The sequence below is a fragment of the Andrena cerasifolii genome, chromosome 4 (assembly GCF_050908995.1).
Source record: "Andrena cerasifolii isolate SP2316 chromosome 4, iyAndCera1_principal, whole genome shotgun sequence".
In the NCBI taxonomy this organism is placed as follows: Eukaryota; Metazoa; Arthropoda; class Insecta; order Hymenoptera; family Andrenidae; genus Andrena; species Andrena cerasifolii.
Genome location: NC_135121.1, coordinates 1,574,461 through 1,593,896, shown reverse-complemented (window position 1 = coordinate 1,593,896; position 19,436 = coordinate 1,574,461). Strand labels below are relative to the sequence as shown.

Genomic DNA, 19,436 nt, shown 5'->3' with positions numbered 1-19,436 from the left:
TAAAATGGCAGGCGCGAATGTCGAATTCGTCACTCTGAACGTTTTGGAAGGAGCCAGGCGCGAATGTCAAATTCGTCACGCTGAGCGTCGAGGAAGGAGCCAGGCGCGAATATCAAATTCGACACTCTGAACGTTTAAGGGAGATCAGGCGCGAATGTCAAAATTCGTCACGCTGAACGTTTAAGAAGGAGCCAGGCGCGAATATCAAATTCGTCACTCTGAGCGTTAAAGGAGGTATCAGGCGCGAATATCAAATTCGACACTCTGAACGGTTATGGGAGATCAGGCGCGAATGTCAAAATTCGTCACGCTGAACGTTTAAGGAAGGAATCAGGCGCGAATGTCAAATTCGTCACTCTGATCGTTTAAGAAAGAAGCCAGGCGCGAATGTCAAATTCGTCACGCTGAGCGTCGAGGAAGGAGCCAGGCGCGAATGTCAAATTCGTCACGCTGAGCGTTGAGGAAGGAGCCAGGCGCGAATGTCAAATTCGTCACTCTAACGTTTAAGGAAGATCAGGCGCGAATGTCAAAATTCGACACTCTAATCAACCAGGGAAGGTTTAGTGGCAAATGGACACACTGGAGACACCCGTTAGTGTGGTTTGTTTTTTTTTGACTGGGCTATTGCATTTGCCGCTGCATTTACGTAAGAAGTTGGTCGTAATACTTCCACGAAATCCGTCTACGAATACGGCTATAATTGGCCCATGGGAAAGAACGTTTGTAAACACGGTTGTCGCTTTCGCGTCCGCGGACCGAGTTCAGCTGCTGCTGCAGCTTGTTTTGGTTTGGGAATCTCCGCAACCGAAGAATAGGTACGATCGTTTCAAGCGTAATTCAAAGTAAAGAGTGTTTATTAATTCAAAACACTTTAACGTGCCATACACAGTTTGTGATGGTTTTATAGTTTACAGATTATGCGTTAGACACTTAGCATGAGCACATCACATTCATGTAATAGTTATTAAGAGCGATGTAAGTATGAACATGAGATACAATATACGATAATAAGGTGGAAAGGTAAGCGCAATAAGCGTTGATAGAACAAAATGTAAGTAACCGCAATAAGCGTTGATAGAACAAATAATAAATGAGCGCAATAAGCGTTGATAGAACAAAATATAAGTAACCGCAATAAGCGTTGATAGAACAAATAATAAGTAACCGCAATAAGCGTTGATAGAACAAAATATAAGTAACCGCAATAAGCGTTGATAGAACAAATAATAAGTAACCGCAATAAGCGTTGATAGAACAAATAATAAATGAGCGCAATAAGCGTTGATAGAACAAATAATAAATGAGCGCAATAAGCGTTGATAGAACAAAATATAATATATAAAAGTAATGATGATAATTATATAAGAATGGATGATGGTGATATGCCAAAATGTGAAATGGTAATTATAAAGGCTTACGATATTTGATGAACTTGTATAAATTTCACTGTTTAAACAATACTTTCGTAGGTGCATCAGATCCTTGCGGATGATATATTCGAAAGAGAACGTTTCCGCGAACCCCTCGTATTTATATGTTTGTTGCGGGGTACGCGCGGTAAAGTCCTTGACATATTTAAGAAATAAGGCGCAGTAGGACTTCCGGGGTTTTTACAATAGGTGCGTCTATTATTAGACGCATTTCTGTCACGTACACCAAATATTCTCCGCAGTTACATTTCCGGGGTTTTTATGGCTGGGGAATAATTTGCTCAACCCGTCGAATGGATTTTGGGGTCATTAACGGGAAAGGGGTGATCGTGGTTTTGATTTGTAGGGTCTTAGAGTAGAGATGAGACGAGGTCTCGATTTAAGGAATTTTTGGGGCGAGGGATTTGTTTAGATTTAGTAAAGAGGGGGGAACTCGTGCCTCGTAGGGCGAATAAGCGAAGGGGTTTCGCACCGGTCATCTTGAGATGGGGACCGCTAAGGTACATCGTCAAGTGATTTGCGATTGGGGAAAAGGGGTTGGTCTTGAGTTTGAGGACCTTGGTGGAGTGATTTGGATTGTGAGAATGTGTTATTAGGGTAATATTGCGCGGAAAAAATGGTAGGACATCACACTGTCAACAATTTGGACCTGTACTGCAACCATTTGCGGTTCTTTGCTTGTCCGATTGTTTCATCTTCAATGGCATGTCTTTTCTCTTGCCAGTCACTGAGCATTTGCATATGCTTTTCCCGCTCCAGTTCATACATATCGGATGGCATGTCTGGCTTCTGTGCATTTTGTCCATAATCACAATCTTTCTGCGAGGGCAAATGCTTGCGTACATATCGCGCAGCCTTCGTTTCCTTCTGTTTTGCAGCTTTCTTTTCCTTTTCTTTCTTTTTCTTTTCTTCCATTTGGTGCACAACCTCGGGCGTTTTCTTCTTCATAACCGCATCCAATCGCGAGTGCACTTGGTTATTGTTGTACTCCACGACAGCAGCAGCACATCTCCCTGCATAAGATCCTCTTTCGGCGAAATTTAATCTTTTTCCGCGAGTGTACTTGGCAATTAGTCCGTTCAAACTTTCCACAGCGTTATTAGTAGTATTATAGAGTAAGCTCTCCGCATGAGCTAATAGTGGACGAAGTATTTCTTTCACGTCCTGGTACACTCCAATTTTCATCAAGTCTGGAACGATGTTTTTCTCATTCTCTTTATTCTTTCCATCGCAGAAATATTCTAGTCTTGCACACTCTGCGTGTTCACCAAACACGTGGCTTGGAACATTCTGTATGTCGCCATACAAATTCTTCGTTCTCTCGTCGATTGATACATTCTGATTGTATCTAAACTTTGCGGCTTTCACGATGTCCGTGCGCATCCGGCGAATGCTACTTTCCACAGTTTGTCTCAATGGTCTAGATGTGGTCTTTTTTACAATCGCTTTCATTTTTGTGCAAAAGTTTCGCAACAAATGATTAGCGTACTCACACATTCAAAGGGCCGCGGAGACGGCCCCCTTAAAGAGTTGGAACACACCGTAAGGTTTAAACAAGTTTATTCTGTCCCGATCTGGGTGACACTGGTACTATGCCTTAATCAGGCGTGAATATTGTATAAGGTCTGTATCAAGTACCCATCAAGTCTGTCTCAAATTTGCGCTCGCATTGCTCGTACATCGTTCTTATACTTTAATCGGGACGAAGTGGGGACCATCGGGGTCTCCGTCTTTGGCCCGGTTTTCGGGTGTTACACCATGTACTGATGGTCTCGAAGCGTTTCCGAGAATCCTTACGCGGTTGTGCCGGATTTCGGCGTTCGATTGTGGCAATTGGAATGTACCGCGGTGTTGTTACGCTTGGGCGTTGGTTGGGTTACAACATACATACCTACATACATACACAACAGAAATGTCAAAAATCAAACCATAAACTGTATATAAGAAGGGGTACTATCTCCTAGACACATTGAATAAAAGATATGTATTACGTGTGTAATTGCTTTTTAAGATTGTCGGTTTATTCAGTTGTAATTACGATGAAATATTTAAATTAATAATTATGTAATTTTTTTTGCACAATTGCAATTATAATTACATTTATGATTACAATTACAATGTAATTGTGCTGAAAAATTTTGATTACAATTACAATGTAATTGTGCTGAAAAATTTTGATTACAATTACAATGTAATTGTCCTGCACAATTACGGTTGCAATTACATGTGGCAATTACAATTGTAATTGTGGTCAACTAAAAAATTAGCGATTACAGAAAGTAATCTGTAATCGAATTACACAATTACATTTTAATCGTAGTTTGAAATTTGTAATTGATTACATTTTGCCCAACTCTGCACACCACCCAATCCAACCAATCCGGATCAGCGTGTTGTCGGTTGTGAGGAAAACACGCCACCCGATGCGTAATAGGCAATGTGCTTCTACTGGTTCTAAACACACATGTTCATACGCGACAGTGTGGTGTTCCATAACCTCAACCACACTATATAGATGAGCTTCACTCTGATGTTTCTTCGCGTCGAATGTGGTTACGTGTTACATATGTGCACAGGTCGCATTGTGTGGGGACGCGTCGGATGACGTGGCGATTCAATAGTATGTTCTCGCCGTTACCCGCCGAGGTGTCTACCTTGCTTCTCGGATAGCTTACACTCAGCCGCTTTGTAGCTCTCTATGTTTTTTGACAGCAGATTCATACATTGAATCCTTAAATTCATAATATTTTTGTAAGAGGCTAGAATGTTTAGTTTTTAAATGAGGCAGTGAGAGCAACAACGAACTAACCCACATTGAAAAAAAAAATTTTCCCGTATTTTATATGATAGTAGAGCCTATTGGAATACATTGTTACTACTGTTACGTCCCTACTTCCTATTTGTGGCGCGATTTTATGGAGTTTATATTTTTGTCCGCTTTCGAGCAAATCCTGGGATTCTACGCTCTGGGATAGTCGAGAGAGAGTTATTGTGTGGTCATTAACGCGATATATTATGCTAGTTACTTTTTTATTGGTCGATTGGTGTCAGTTTCCAAGGGATGGGGTGATCGGGGATCCCCGATGTCTCTGCGACGTCGTTTAGGTTGGGTTCAGCCCAAGGGCCCACGTCTATTATCATCTCAAAAGATTGTACTTGTTGGGAGTCCAGGAGCCTGGATGTCGCCGCGCAGACTCCTACCAATTGTTCAGGGGTGGCCGGCGTACTTTTGTAGCTGATTGCTAATCTGTGTAACTGGACACGTTGGCCCGCACGATGTTTTCTTGGCATACGGTCTTTGGAATTTATTATAATATAAGTTAGACGTCTGATAAATCACTCTCTACCTTCCGCTCCAGGTGCTACCGCGGGCAACGTTCTGCCCTAAAGAGGTTCTTTAATATTTAAATAAATCGCGTCGACCACACTCTACGCTTAAACTTTGGTAAAACCCCGGGCAACGTTCTGCTCATAGGTGATACCATTAATCAACGCATCCCGTGAACTGTTAATGCACATTTTCGTAATTGATTTCACTTTTCCAAAAAACGAACGCTCAATTTAGAGGATGGGTAAGGGGGTGGAAACACTTCACTCACTGATATAATTTATAAACAAAATCACCTTTATTTTCTCTTCGTGGTATGATTCTAACACTTTATAAAGTTCTTTTCATAATAATTTGACACGGTGTGAAGAACGATAATTTATATGAATTCAAAATAAAAGCACAATAATTATTGAGCTCCCCGGATGGTCAGTCCCTTTTCTCTGCGAACTTTGTCCTCCGAGGTTCTTTCAAGAGATATACTAAGTCTCCTGCTTTAAAATTTTTACATTTTTATCCACCTATATTCATAGAATCGGCGGGTAAACTTTACCTCGTGGAAACCTTTTTTTACGCCGGAAATTTATTTTATTCGAAAGCTCGTGTCGTATAACATGTATAAATATTATTTTTGTGCTTAGGAATCAATCCCTTGTTAAGTTATTTAGTAAAATAGACTCCGTTATTTTGACATATATAATAACCCTATTCCTACTTTTCTGTTCGCTACCTTGAATAGTGGAATTGCGTGAACTCACATGCTTTACGCCATAACATTGGCGGAGCTTTCTGAAAGCGCCTTAAATTTTCCGTCGAAACGTCTCGCGAAGACCTATTGACATCTATCCGATAGACTGGATTGGACACGCGTTCGAGGAACCCGTGAAGACCAGTGTACGGGGGATCGAGGGACATTTTAACTCCCCCGACGCGTACAAAGACGTGGGACCGCAACTGCAAACTTTTGAAGAAAAATACACGCTTTTTATGTTTGTGCTCTATCGGAACCGGCTTTACCCACCGCAAGAGGACGAACTCGCCAGGAACGCGTTTGGTGGTTTCCGTAAAAGTATTCAGAGCGCGACGCGTTCATGCGGATACGGACATGTGTACGCAGCCCCAACATGACCGTGGGTAAAACATGTACCCAGTTCTGATCAGCGTGAAACATAATAGCGACCTTAAAGCTTCGATGCCACCCCTCAATGCACGCCGTTGGCAGCCGGGTGGTGCGGATTCGCTGACAACCTATGACCTTGAGAAGCGCCGAGAACAGTGAGGACTCCAGTACTCTGGTTCGTCGTGAGAATTCTAGGGGTTCCGTATTGAGAAACCTAATTATCGAAGAACGCCCTCGCGACCACCCTGGCCTCGACATCTTTTAACGGAAACGCGAAAATCCTCAAAGGTTACGTAGTATTTATACCCCTGACACTTATCCAAAGGACCGACTATGTCATGGACATGTCAGAACCGCCCGTCGATCGCGACGAATTGCACGGGGGAGAGACTAGCATGGCGAGAGAGACAGAGCCGAAACAGTTTTTACACCATGCGGCTATGTCGCGGTGCATATTAGGCCACGCGTAAAGGCTGCCGTTCCAATGGGCGGCTGGCGACTGTGACTGGCGACTGCGCCACTAGTGTAAGGGAGAAGTATGTACCTGTTTCTCCCTTGCACTAGTGGCGCAGTCGCCAGCCGCCCATTGGAACGTCAGCCTTAACGTTGACGAATTACTCGGTCAGTGACCTTTGAACACCCGTGGAACAAATGGAACACGCGTTTACGCAAAGCTGTTGGAGAAAACGCACTTATCACCTTGCACGTCATTTCGCAATATACAAGGTGTCCCAAAAATAGTGGAGTTCCTTGAAAGGGGTGACTCGAGGCGCGATTTGAAACAACTTTTTCCTTAACGAAAATGTTCTGCAAGACATTGTTAACCAGATATGAACAAAAAAAAACCCGATCAATCACAGCGCGAGTCTCCCGGCCGTACTAGTAGTATGGCTGCACGCTGCGTTTGTGCTACGAACAAGCAAGTCGGTATGCATAGAGACGTAACAATTCTCCTGCAACTTGAAAACCGGTGTGAATGGGTCACTGTGCCGATCTTGGTCATTGAGGGACGCGCGTAGTGCATAGTTAGTCCCAGGTATACGACATAACCCCAGCGCAGCGGGTATTCCAAAATGGCTGCGTTTGTTTCGTACCTTATCGCGCCACGCAGCCGCTGGCGGCGGCAATTCTCGCCGTGACTCGCTGGCTCCTTTCCTCAGAACAAAGAATGGCGGGCAGCCTACCCGCCCAGCCCGCGACGAACGATTTTTAATGGATAGCTGCCTCGCCGGTGTCGCTGTTCGCTGCACCCAGGACTGATGCTGCCAAGATGAAGCGCGGAACGAGATACCGGCCCCTTGCCGTGCCATCGAATTCCACTCCGTGTGGAGGACGGGCACCTCCAGGCCTTGCGGAACACGGGCGCCTCCAGGCCGTCCGTAGACGTGGTGAAATGTCAACAATACAGGGTGCACAAAGGCGGGCGAGATTTCTCGAGCCGTATCTAGTGTTTCGTGCGGGTTGGAAAACGGAGATGCGTCGTGTCGCCGAAATGATGCGACACGAAGGTTATGTATAACAATAACTAATTGTAAGTGTTTAATGTCTTGCACCGCTCAGCTCGAGCGCCAGTGTGTTTCTTCAGGACACAGGTGGATTCTTCTCTATTGCCCCCACTCCGCTGGTTGGAGTCAGTCTGCGGCGCCGCTCCTCAGATACTGCAATTAAGTAGTACTTCCCAATATTATATACAAATCTCTTCTAAGCAAATAGTTTTTCGATATGTATAGCTGAATACTTTTTGTAGGAAATGACGAGTTGGATCGACCGGTGTATTAAAAATATATTATTCTATTTAATGAAACAAATTTGACCTTCACATGTCTTCTACGTGTTCACCCACAAAAACATCAGTACACCAAATTATCCCCCACCCCACCCCCCTCAAACCATACAACTTTTGTTTGAAATATATTTCGGTATAATCAACAGTTTCAAAGATATTCGTAGCAATCGATTTAAATGACTCACTCTGTGTATGCACTGTTCTTCGTTAAGGTTAAGTTTGTCAATTAGTGTTTAATCGATGATAAGAGTGGTGGGCCTGATACGTATATCTATTTTACTTTAATCCGTTACATTAACAGTGACGTTGAAAGACATGATACATCTATTCAATGTGGGGTACGAATCTGTATAACTTGTTATACGCCTGTACATATTTCTATAAATATTTCCGAGACATATTGAGGTTCAAAAGGATCTCTAACGTGTGAACATCATTTTAAGGACATGTCCATTTATATGTACAATTTCGTCATTTTAAAATAACTGTTATTTCTAGTGTAGCTATGATGGAGGTCATAGATGTTGGGCGGTTAGCGCGAGTGAGGAGTAACTTTCATCTTTGTGACGCACAATTATGCACACTAGTCTAAGGTTTAGCTGATAAAAAATCATCCAGACGTGGGGACCTTCGTAATTAAGCGCTCGACACCCGAGAACAATGGGCCCATAAAAGACAAGGATAGCACTAGCCATTAAGAAGAGAGAAATGTCAAGTTCCGCATTTCTTATCGGATCTTCACGAAAGTGACACCAATCGATTCCTTGTGTTTTCCTGGTGAAAATGATGTTAAACCCGGCGTAATTCGGGCTATAATTAACGAAATTATATAAGAATCTAATTTGCAGAATTTGAAGCCAACTTCATTAAAAATAGTCCAATTTAAATGGAATTGCGTGTATTTAAATCGGGATAATGCCAGACATTCATTGGCGTCAATTTCACATCGATATCATGGTAAATAAAGGACTTGGCGTATTATAAAATTGATGACACATCGCCCGATTGAATCTATATACATGGTGCGTCGAAGTCGATGAGCGGAGAACTTCAAAGTGTGCTGAAATTTATACAAAGTCAAGTTCTCTATTTTTCATCGTGTCGATACGAACGTGACACAAATGGATTCCTTGCATTCTCTCTATTAAAAGGCACCCAATATCATGTAAATAAAACTATTTGTAACGAAGACAGCTTTAAATTCTGCGAATTAATTTTTTATGTAATTCCATTAATTATAACCCGAATTATGTCAGGTTTCGTATCATTTTCATCGGGAAAACACAAAGAATCGATTGGTATCTGGCTACTAATGATGATGGTTAGTCTTATCTTTGTCTTTCTGGTCCTCTATTCTCGAGGATCGAAGCCCATAAAATTCAATGAAACGTGAAATCGAACCCGGAATAAGAGATACTCTCCAGATCTTGAAATTATCAGCTCAACCCAGGATTACTGTATTACGATAGATATAAACAACAGCCACACGGCTATGTTATAGGAAGAGCTGCGCAGCGTTCCCGTTACCTTACCATACGCTTCGGGATCCACGCAACTGGGAGTGACAAATCGATTAACACGTGTAAGGCTCAAATGGAAGATCAATTCCCCCTCGATCGCTGTTCGCGAAATCGCCCAGAACGGCCAATATCTATGACTTCCAACCATAGTTATTTTCTAAATACAGTATTTCCTGGTTTAAACGAAGGATTCTGGTTTCAGATTGATGCAAAAGACCTAACCTCCTCAATGTTTTTCTTCTCCGGTGTGAAAGACCCTTCGATCTACAGAAGCTAGCGCGTTGACAGCTGAAAGCAAGAAAACCGGCAGGCCCCAGATAACACACCCAGTATGGAAAACTAAAATGCTCATGTTTTTGATAGATGGTCATGAAAGTATTACCAATGGTGTGCTGAATGTTTCTCGATGAAAATGAGTCCAAACACGAAGCAATTCAGTCCATTTTTAATACACGTAGTGTATGTCATGGGTCAGTCACCCAGAAATGTGATTTTCACTCGCCGTGCGGGGACCTCTGTAATCTTAATCGTGTATTCATACTTAAAAATAGTCCGAGTCGCTTCGTGTGTGGACTCATTTCCATTGACAGAATCTCACTAATCTACCGGTAATATTCTCATGAAGGTGTAATAAGAAATGTGAAATTTTTAAACCGCACGCTGTCCTCTCGCTGGGGTGTTACTTCACTCACTTTCAGTTTGTGTCGCTCATGATACTTGTCGAACGTGTCAAACAAGAATCCAAGCAAGGGTCAATTTATTAGATGCGGAATATTTTCCGTGTCCCGGTTTCATGAAAACTCCGGTCGGGAATCTTTTCGCTTAAACCGAGGAATATTGTATATGCATACAGAAATTGAAATTTGTTACAACAGGATAAAATGTTTTAGGTTATTTACATCGAATAGCGTGGAACAGGTGGTCGAATTCTTATCGGAGATGCTGGAAATGTTAAAGGACCGATATGGTGTTCTATTGCTTCTTTATAGCGTAATTGCTACAAAAGGTGTTATTGAATGTCGGTTGGAAATGTCAGATCCTTTAGAAGCAATGATCGATTCAACGTACGGTTATGGAAGTCAGAGTCTTATAAATTTGATGCTCACCGGCAGGGCAGTCAGCTACGTATGGGATCATGATCAAACCATTGGAGACCTCAGTAAGACATTTATTGTATAAACAACCACATTTATTCTATTGCATTAACATCAGAACTTGTTGTGTAAGAAATATAATGGGATAGTGGAAAGGTTGAAACAAATAGAAAGATATTTTTGGAAATAGAATAGTTTCATCTATTAGTTAAAATTAATTCAATTAAATCAGTTAATTTGAGTAATATTCAAATGTTTTTCATAACGAAAATCACAATTAAGAATTTTTAGGTCAATAGAATGTTCTAGAAATCGATTTCTCTAAGAGATTGAAAGTGTTGGATCTTATAATCAGTTATTTTTTTACTGTGCTATTGTATGCAATATATAGAAACTGCGGATGAAACTTGACTTCTTTCATCAAGGTATACAATTTATTTAAAATTTTGAATGCTTATGACTAATTTATGTAAATGGTTTGATATGGATATGTAATGTTTTTTGACTGCGGATAAAATAGGACGGTGCGTTCCTCGACACCGAAAACGCCCCGATGGGAGTGTACTGTTTAAAGAAGGGATGAAGGCTAGAGCGGTGTTACAGGAGCAAGAGTAGTCCGCCTAATTCCGTCTGTGCCTTTCCCGACATCAGTAGGTGTAACATTTTCAGCCAATAACAGAAACACGTTACCTCAATTGTTTTAACTTTTCAAAACCTGTCAATCAGTGAAATAGCAAAACAAACGACACTTCGATCGGCGTGGTCGGCGCCGGAACGTAGCCGCCAGATCGCTCCGATCGGCGTAGTCGGCATCGGTCACAGAACAAAAAACTCGCCGATCGGTGTAGTCGGCTGTCAACGTGTTAAGCTACTTGATACTATGTTTTGAAATCGTTTCCATCAGAAAAACATTTGCTCTAATCCCAAGCTTTTCCTGAAAAAAGTTCGTTTAAAATGAGCAATGTAACGAGACATGTAGATAATAAGGAATCCGGGGTCTTACGGGCGGTACTAGGAAGTCGCAACGGATAAACACTACCCTCGTTTCGTCTGATTTCTTGGGGCCTAGTACGCTCATCTATATATATATATATATATTTTCCCTTTTGGAAAACAGACCGAACAGACACTCTCCTGGGTTTAGACAACTAACAAGCGCCTTTTGATACGGAAAAGGCGTACCTACACGGTAATACAGTACTCCTGGCAAAGTAGGGCGTTAAGAGGACATTCTACCGAAATAAACACTTAACGTTTTCGTATCTTGGGGGTATATTCTACCACTCTTGAAATACATGAAAAAATCTTTGTTGCTTTTTTATTTATTTTGTTTACATAAATATTTCGCAGTGAAGTTACAATTTCGGACAACTGGATCATGGAAAATAAAAAAAAAATATATTTCTAATTCACAGGAGTATGGTTATCTGGTATAAAATATTATAATATTAAAATGGTGGTCGACCATAGTTGAAAGTACCGAAAGTGGTATTTCTTTTCTATTTAATCGATATAAAAAAGTGGGAAAATATTCAAAAAGTTAACATATTCCCGGCAAGCCGGATAGCCATGCTCCTGCAAATTAAAAATACGTTTCGTTTTTTTATTTCCGATGATCCAGTCGTCCGAAATTGTAACCGTCAGCAAGGGGTCAAATCCTGAAGATGCTAACTTCACTGTGAAATATTTATGTAAACAAATGAAATAAACAAATAACAAAGATTTTCTCGTGTATTTCAAGAGTGGTAGAATAAACCATGTGTAGGTCAAGGTCGAATCGCGTCTGGATCGATGGCGCGGCTCGACGATTCAAAGATGTAATAAATATATACAGAGATCGAAACCTTTTTTTCGGAATCGTGGTTGGGGTACGTGTACCATGTATGGATTTGGGTGATATTCAGATCGATTTGGGTAGTCGTACCGGTGAAGATCGAGGACAACGCGACGCGTATATTGTAGTCTTGTACTGTATCTTTCGATATGCAAGGTATTCATAGTTTTCGTCTGCTGTGAGTATGCGATGTTGCGGGTAAACGTACCGAGCGCGAGTACATATGTGCATACACGATGAAACGAAAGTGAACTATTTAGAATGGTTGGTATGAATCAAGGAAAAGACGAGGAAAACGATGCGGACGAAGACGAGGGGCTAAAGTTAGAAGTATTCAATGCTGTGGCTTCGTTAGAAACACTAATACGTTGGCCGTCATCGTCATTGTTATCGTCAGTATCGTCGGAAAACGAGGAGCAGAGTGGTGCGGCGGTGAAAAGGGACAATGTAATGGTACAGGAGTTGGACAGTTTAACAGCGGCGAAGAAGTCATCATTTTCGTGTGCCACCATTGTTCGGGGCTCCGTGGACCAGCGGGTTTCGGCACAGGATCGATCGATTTTCACCGGAGGATCGTAAAGTGTTGCGACATATAGCGCAATACAATGGCGCGAGGGAGTGTACGCTGTATTGTGTTTTAGGGGACAAGGACCGAAATCGAAAGAAGGTGTTGTACGTTACCGGTGCCGTGTGTACCCCGTAGACACTGTTGCGCGATATCGAGAACAAGTCGGTAATCGTGTACAATTTACCTGTTACACGAAAACCATGGAAGGCGTATACGTTTTTGTGCATCGAAGTGGTACGATATTTGGAATTGAAAAACGCGTTATTTTCAACCAGGGTGCGAGGTCTACATTTGGATGTAATCACGTGGAAGAGTCACATGGAGAATTACGAGATGTTTTGCAATCTACGGGATGTAATTATCCGAATGATGCGCTAGTATTTCAGATGAATCGAGGACGAGTGCGGTTGAATGTTCGTTTGGTTAAGATTGCCCGGCGACGGACGCTTAGTGTCAGTGTACGCAGCGATGTAAACTAGTAGTGTCGTTATGTGCGGAATTGTAAAGTGGTGCAACATGTACATAGTGAGATACAAGTGCAGGAAGAAGAAGAAGAAGACATGGATGTGTTCATGAGAGCATTCAGAACGCTGTCCCGAATGGCCGTGCTGTTGCGCACTGTCCGGGAATTCAGGGACTGGTCGGATGGATGCGACGCGTGCATACGGCTCATCGTCGATCATCAGCGCGGACAAAGAGGTATCGGTGGCCACGAAGCAGCGTTTGACGTCGCTCATCGAGTGTATGAAGACATTGCGCGTGATCGTAAGAGGAAGATTTTCGCGACCAAGGTGGTCCGGATTTTTGGCTCGATCAACGGCGTCTATGGTCGTGTGGGAGGACATGGAAACCGTGTTCAAGAATCGTGTTCTGATCGGTACAGTTATCAATGTAGGACTCGTGGATCTGCGTCGGTTATTTCAAGACGCCCGACGAACGGTGGTCTCGAGCGTTACAGAGGCTATCGTCGAACATACAAGCGTGCCTGTTAACACTGTTCTGAACGCGGAGTTCGCGATACGGGGCGAGACGGACGTGAAGAGTTTTGCAAAGCAAAATCGAGTGCTGTTCGTGACTTCGAGTTTGCGCGAGTGGTACGCGAAACAAGTGGTCGCTCCTACGGCAAGTGGTCGTTGGCGGCAATGGAGGAGTTTCAAGAACAAGACAGCGGATGGACCCTCCGGGCCGTACAAAACCTTCTATGTATGTATACTATGAACCCGCTATGTATGTATACTATGAACAATAATAAACGAACGACTTTTTACGCTACTGCATGTATCATTCGTAACCATCTTTTCTACGTATTCGTAATATACCCTAGTATATTTTTTGTTTCCCCTTTTCTCTGCAAAATACATCTCTCAATTTGTGGAAGGTTTCGTTCCTCATATATATAATACAAACGGAATAGATCTTGAAATTTTCCAACCACCTACACTTACCAAAAGATACATAGATATATTTATTGCGCAATAACGTTGAAAGTGAAGATCTCTTTCACACTGAGATACATGTATGCGACACTTGTATCGCGAGCTGTCTACGATTTCATTCAGACGACGATACACGTATGCTACGTGTATGGTGGATACCGATTATACATTGTTTATAGAAACGTTTTCAGAACAATTCTCGTATTGTGATACTGATTTCGTGTATCCCGCAAACGTCGGCCGCATGATACTTTTCGTATGAAGTCGGCAAACAAAACGTTGTAACTAGTGAACGCTTTCACACAGCACGCGGCGAGATGGCAGACATTCTAAATTAATTAAAATATGTATGACTAACATTTAGAAGTTCATGAAATAATACATAAAAAGTTCCTTTTTCATGTCTAATGCTGTTTATGGGATGAATCCAAAGCTTCCTGTTCGCTCGTTTTTTACTACATCCTTGTGTAAAATACAAATACATAACTCTTCATATTTTGTCCGCAAATGTGTGGGGCACGAGAAAATATTTTTTATTAAAGAATAAATGATCGACACGTATCGCGATACGTGTTTCGTCCTGCATCGTGTGAAAGAATCCCCTCGTTTCCATGTTTCATCTATCGACGTCAGACAAAAAGTATCGTGCGGCCGACGTTTGCGAGGTAAACAAAATTAAAATCGCGATACGACAACCCGTCGTGTCAACGATTCCTATGGAAGCTATAATGATCAACGGCAAATCGGTATCCATCATACACGTATCGCGATACATGTATCGCCGTGTGAAAGAGCTCTATCTTTGCACGTCCTGTTGAAACGCACATGCAGCTGCATTTCTCTAACAGCCAGCATTCATGCATCCGATCATATCCTATACTTATGCCGCGTAAAATTCAAATACAAAACTCTTTTCATTACAATCATGTGGGAGATGGGAATTGGGAAATGATAAAGCTGAATGAAAAACCCACAGTATCTGTTATATTTTTGGAAATGTTACTCGGCTACACCTCGTCGTCGGACTGCCTCTCGATCTCTCGACGACGAGTCACGCGCTAAGGACCGGGCGTCCTTATCCAAACAAATGCCGTCATCAAGACGGCGACGCATATCGCTGAAAGCCCGAGGTGTCTATGCCTCGGTGCCCGACTCGACGCCGTAGCGATCCAACCTAGACACTATATTCCCACAGTTCGGCCATCCTGACAATATGGTCGTCCCGACCATGCACTTAAATGCTAAAAACTGTAACAAGATTATATATAACACACACAGACAAAACACACACAAACTCTTGTTACCATTAGCTATAAATTTTACATTAATTCTTACGTAATACACTATATACAGGCGTACTTAGGACTTTTCGTCCCAAAGCCGCATATGGTCCACGCTTATCGTGCCAGTGTAGGGGATTTGCGTTAACTGAAACCCTTCAACATCGGTGACCACATATCTGTCAAAATCTAACACCTTCTTGACCACATACGGCCCTTTGAACTTTGGAATAAGTTTCTTATTTGCTCCATACAAAAATGAACATTTGTCCAGGCGAAACGACAATTTATTTCGTGCCGCAAGACTAAATACTTTCCTCAAAATCTCGAGATGTTTAGGAACATCCCGAGTGGCCACGAGGATGTCATCCAGGTATAACAGAATTTTATCCTGCTGGATTAGTTCGGCGAATATACTATTTACAAACCGCTGCAAAACCCGTGGCGCGTTAGTCAACCAGAATGGCATACGCAGATATTCAAACTGTCCAAGAGGAGTCACAAAAGATGTGAACTTTATGGACGGTTCGGCCATTTTCACGTGATAAAATCCATTCGTCAAGTCGAGGCAACTAAAGTAGCACTTATCGCGCAACCGATCCAAATGGTCATCGATCAGGGGTGTCGGGAAGTTGTCTCTAATTGTAATCTCATTAACCTTTCGGTAATCTATGCATAACCGCACTTCTCCGTTCTTCTTCGGTACGAGAACAATGGGGCTAGCGTACGGGGAATTACTAGGCTGGATGATACCATCCTTCAACAGTTTGTCCAAAACGACCCTTAACCTTTCCTTATCAAAATAAGACAGTCGTCGCGGACGAAAGCTAATGGGCTGGTAGTGTTTCAAAACAATCGCCATCTCGATTTCACTCGGACCTAGATCAGAAATCGCGTGGTTGATATAAGTGGTTTCAAAAATACTCCTAAGATCTTCACTTACATCGTGGTCAATTTGCGGGTCTATATTCAAGTCCTGGGACACCCTTTCGCCAACGATATCGCAAGCAATGTGTAAAATTTCATTGACATCACCGACCTGTTCCTTCTCACCACCCATCCCTCGCGAAATGGCAACTTCCCCGCTTAACGAAACGTTAATACCAGGATAAGACATAAAGTCCCTACCTAGTATCGCAACAAAGACCATTGTCTCGGTCGGCACAACATGAAACATCAGATTCAACGGTATTTCATTAACGCTACAATCATTCTCGAACAAACTTAATACATTCAATTTCGACCCATTTATGCCGTGATACGGAGTCATACTCGACGGGACAGGTTGGCGCGCGTGATACGGAACAAAGTCATCCTTAATCAAGCTAATGGGAGAGCCCGAATCGATCATCGCGACCACGCTAAAAGTGCAAGGGTTACCACTGCTGTCCTTAACGGTGTAACTCAGGGTCGCTGTATATGGCTCACCACCAGCGACGGATTGAACGACGTTCGTAGTCGCCGCAGAGGTCGGCGGTTGCTCTTTCGCCTGCTCCTTTGGACAAGTTGCAACTCTATGGTCCTTGCTGCCACACCGGTAGCACGCCCCCTTGTCGCGAACCTGCGGCCGCTGGCACGCCGTCGATACGTGGCCCATTTCGCCACAATTGAAGCACCGCGGCGGGCCCCGCCGTGTCGCCGTCGCTTCCCCCCTCGGGCGCTTCGGAAGATCCACCTTGTCGTCCTTCCGACGTGTAGGCTCCTTCGTGTCCTCGTCCAACGTCATCATCTCGAACGCTTCCAACAAGTCCTCCTGCGTCTTGAATCTATGCATTCGCGCCTGATCACGCAGACGCGAATCCGGAACCCCGTCGATCACGTAGTGGACAAGCTCAGCTTCCGGGACTGAAACTCGATTCGCCAGTATCACCTTGTCATGTAGATACTGCGCGAAGGTCTCACTAGGTTTCCACACTCTCGCCTCAAACCTCCTCCGCAGTACCATTTCGTTCTGTCGCTGATTGAACATGCGGTTCATCTTTGCTAAAAGATCGTCTACCGTCATCTGCATGTACGCCGGCCCAGAGTGGAACCAGGCATAAGCCGTGTCCTTCAGCCTCATGCTCACCAATATCTTCACCGAGTTTTCGTCTAACCCAAACCTAGTACGAAGAAACAGTAACTGTTCCTTCCAGTTTTCAAAAGTGTCAGCCTCACCTGTAAAGGCAGGCAGCATTTCACTGACTTCCCGAATCCGAGGGGGCACTGGATTATTTCGCTCACCCCTTGTTAGAGTCAGCTCCCTCTGCAATACGTCTCTCTCCCGTCGGAGGAGATCAAGCTCTCTTTGGACGTGTTCAGGAATGGTTTCACGCGTTTCCACATGCCTGGTCCTTTCTTCCGGGGGACGCTCGCCATGTTCGAAACGCGTATCCACACCACTCTCCCACGTCGAGTCAGATGTACCATTCTGGTGCGGTTCCAATCCTGTAGCACCTTCTTCGTGGTGCACAAACCACGAATCAACGTCTGTGGCCGTCAGTCGCGTAAGCAGCTCGGCCTTCGTGCCGGTCGTCGGGAGGCCCAATTTTTTTAGAAACTCTTTCAACTGGGCAACGGTGCACGCCGAAAGTTTATCCATTGTTACAAGATTACAGAAACGCTAAACCAAAGTCAATGTCCGTCACTCAGCCACCGGTAGACGAGCACACGTGAAAACACAAACGCGCACAGCTGTCTTCAAATACACTAAGTCCCACAATTACCACTCAATGTCTCGGTGTGCACAAAGCTCCACGAGGTGGTTTGGACAAATTGTTCCCGATTTCGGTATGCACACAGCTCCGCGAACCGAGATCACCAACTAACAATTGTTAACACAAGGCGGAACAACTTCTAACGCCACTATCCATGAGTCACGACGACGTCCTTCCACTATAAATTATCACAACTTCGGAACACGAACAGACATCGAGCGAACCGGTCGCGAAAATTCGCAATCCCACTTCTGATGAATACTGTGGGAGGTGGGAATTGGGAAATGATAAAGCTGAATGAAAAACCCACAGTATTTGTTATATTTTTGGAGATGTTACTCGGCTACACCTCGTCGTCGGACTGCCTCTCGATCTCTCGACGACGAGTCACGCGCTAAGGACCGGGCGTCCTTATCCAAACAAATGCCGTCATCAAGACGGCGACGCATATCGCGGAGGGCCCGAGGTGTCTATGCCTCGGTGCCCGACTCGACGCCGTAGCGATCCAACCTAAACACTATATTCCCACAATCATTAAAAATGATCAGAATTATATCATGTTTGGTTTAATTTTAATTGCAAAACTCCAGCAATCCATTGGTGGTACAGTATTGTCTCGTTAGCAGCTCGCTGGTTGGGACCGGCGTTGAGCCCGTATCGTGAACGGAGCCCTAATTCCGAGTGTTCGTTTCTCGCTTCTTTCTAGCCGAAGGGGGGAGTGAGATGGAACACTGCATGCGCGGCGAGCGTGCACGATGGTCGCAAAAGCGCTTGCCGTGAGCCGGGCCTGTGTCAGGATTTTGCGAAGCGGTTTTCATGCTACGGTAAGCGCTTGCGACCATCGCGCACGACCGTCGCGCAGGCAAAGGACGAAGTGTCAGGCGTCCGAAAGACGGAGCGAGACAAAACATCAACGCGTCGTCTGTCTCGTACCGTCCTTGCTCACTTTCAGTACCTCTCGCTCATTCTCGTTCCATCTCGCTCTAGCCTGCGCCGGACAAGAGTGAGGCAGAAGTGGTGGGGATAACGAAAAGTCCGTATCGTGTACACCAAATCGAGCCCGTAACGAGACAATACTGTACTTGTATGGAGATCTAATATTAATATAGCAATTCCTATTTTCATTACTGAGTGGCCTATTGCTGTCCTTGTCTTTATGACTCTAGGATCTAGGACCCCTGAAGCGCGTGGTTCGAGAGCTTCGATCCGAGAACTTTTCACGGTCATAAAAAAAGGTCGTCCCTTCAGTGATTTCAGGAGACCGTCAGTGTAAATGCCCAAATAACGGTGGCAACCAAATTTTAATTTCACTGAACGGATACGGGTTCCACACTGACATCTGCT

The 19,436-nt window shown here is 43.7% G+C and overlaps 1 protein-coding gene across 1 annotated transcript in view; it reads left to right on the top strand.

Moving 5' to 3' along the window:
* Positions 1-19,436, top strand: part of LOC143368050 (ubiquitin carboxyl-terminal hydrolase MINDY-3 homolog) — a 207,655-nt gene that overhangs the window by 142,626 nt on the left and 45,593 nt on the right. Inside the window, exon 3 of the mRNA XM_076810408.1 lies at positions 10,075-10,343. Coding sequence (XP_076666523.1) covers positions 10,075-10,343 — 269 coding nt within the window. The remainder of the gene's footprint in view (positions 1-10,074; positions 10,344-19,436) is intronic.